Source organism: Opisthorchis viverrini (assembly GCF_000715545.1).
Source record: "Opisthorchis viverrini unplaced genomic scaffold opera_v5_123, whole genome shotgun sequence".
NCBI lineage: Eukaryota > Metazoa > Platyhelminthes > Trematoda > Opisthorchiida > Opisthorchiidae > Opisthorchis > Opisthorchis viverrini.
Genome location: NW_008751777.1, coordinates 1,126,774 through 1,128,520, shown reverse-complemented (window position 1 = coordinate 1,128,520; position 1,747 = coordinate 1,126,774). Strand labels below are relative to the sequence as shown.

The 1,747-nt window shown below is 45.9% G+C and overlaps 2 protein-coding genes across 2 annotated transcripts in view; one reads left to right on the top strand and one right to left on the bottom strand.

The window, feature by feature from the left end:
• Positions 1 to 1,747, top strand: part of T265_06061 (hypothetical protein) — a gene marked incomplete at both ends in the record, with an annotated part of 228,146 nt that overhangs the window by 191,175 nt on the left and 35,224 nt on the right. The gene's annotated exons all lie outside the window — the stretch shown is intronic.
• The window catches only part of T265_06059 (hypothetical protein), a gene marked incomplete at both ends in the record, with an annotated part of 10,497 nt that overhangs the window by 6,308 nt on the left and 2,442 nt on the right, over positions 1 to 1,747 (bottom strand). The window contains one exon of the mRNA XM_009171229.1: positions 92 to 191. Coding sequence (XP_009169493.1) covers positions 92 to 191 — 100 coding nt within the window. The remainder of the gene's footprint in view (positions 1 to 91; positions 192 to 1,747) is intronic.

The following is a 1,747-nucleotide window of genomic DNA, read 5'->3' as shown; positions in this document are numbered from 1 at the left end:
TCCAGATTGCCTGAGTGAATGTCTGGAGGTGTAGGCACCTCGGAATGATTGTGTTAAGCTAGCACTGAGTCCCTCTCTCGTCCACCGTTACTCTTTTCTTTACAATAAGGCTTTCAAATAAATCATGGTTGTACGGCAGTGAAGCATCGGTGTTGAACACTGATGTCATGCTGTCGATGATGATGCTGCTGCTGATGATGATGGTGGTTCGACCGCATTGTGTGCGATGACAATTTTTGGTAAATTAGATATTGAATTTTAAAAATTTTTAGAATTGTTTAGCTGTAAGGACATTTGGATACCCAACTGTCATGTTACGCAAAGGAAGCACGAGGTTTGAGATAGTGTCAGGTTGCCCCGAGAGGTCCGTGGTTCGAACCTGACCTCTGCCTCTCGGCCTTCGTGCTTCCTCCGGGTAGCATGGCAGCTAGCCACCGAAGAGATGCTACGGCTGTACGACTGCCCTAATTTACACACGAACAGTCAACATGCGGCTATTTTTGAACTGCAAACCTTCCGGTCAGTAATTTCGCACCTTAACCATCAAGCTATCTCGAGTTTGATTGTTGCCATTAATGATGAGGGTACTTGATGTCGTAGAGCACATATAGACCCAGGAGCTTAGCACCCATCATAATTGTCGAGAACCCTGTTTCCAGTAGATCAAACTGTTTCATTCGTTGTCTGAACAGACACAGAATTTGCGTTTTGTTTTGATCTGTCGGTAGTTCCACAATCTACAAACTGCTCATGTTGAAAACAGTCAGATCTATCGCCATTCGTTTTTCTTGTTCATTTCAATCATTGATGCGATCCGCATGAATTGGTCCGGAGCTAACTCCTTCCATCGAAATCATCAAACTGGACACGCGTGTAGGTTACCTATGTTTCATCTGTCTTTTCTGATTATCTTGCGTACATACTTCCGTTCACCCCGGTGTGCACGATGGTACTGCTAGTGAGGATGTCCGCTTTAGTGCACGCGCCCTCACTAGTGAGTACTGTTGACCTGAGGTCGACCTGCTGGATAAATCAACTTCTCTGAGCTGGCAATCTGATTGCGGACGTTTCGTCACCAGTCGAGGTGACATCAACAGTGCCTTGTTGAGGAGTGTAGCGGTGCGTAGCGCGGTGATAAAACATTTGCAATCAAAAATTGCCCACCTCAGAGGACAAACCAACGACCATCTACGTTACCCAAGCTACCAACATCTTCCTGTGCATAAAATCAACTTCTCACCTGGCCCTTCACTGATCATTTTTGCATTCGTCTCTCCTTCTCTTTGTAGATGAATTCACTTGAGGCTCATCGGAATTTCGATACGGTCGATATATCTTAGATACCTGCACTTTGCATCCCCGATAGCTAGACTTGACACTTGCACGGGACATCGATACCTTTGCAAAGCCAGCGTCATGTCAAAGACACGCGACGTTCGCCGCTTATAATGAAGTCATCGAACATGACTAGAAACTGTTTTCAAAAGTGGCAAGCATACGATGACATTGATAGGAGTTTGTCGTTTCGCAAATAAAAAGGTGATTATTTCGTAGGAAACAACACTGTGGTGGCAGTCAGTATGTGGATGAATCGTGGCAAAATGTGAAAGAAGCTATACTAGCGGCGTTCAGTGCTGCCTGCCCGACTTCTCCAATTCGAGCACAAGACCACTGGATGTTGTCGAGGTCGTCATCCATGATTGATGCCAGGAAAGCCATACCAGCAGGCAACGAGTACGACGGCGCG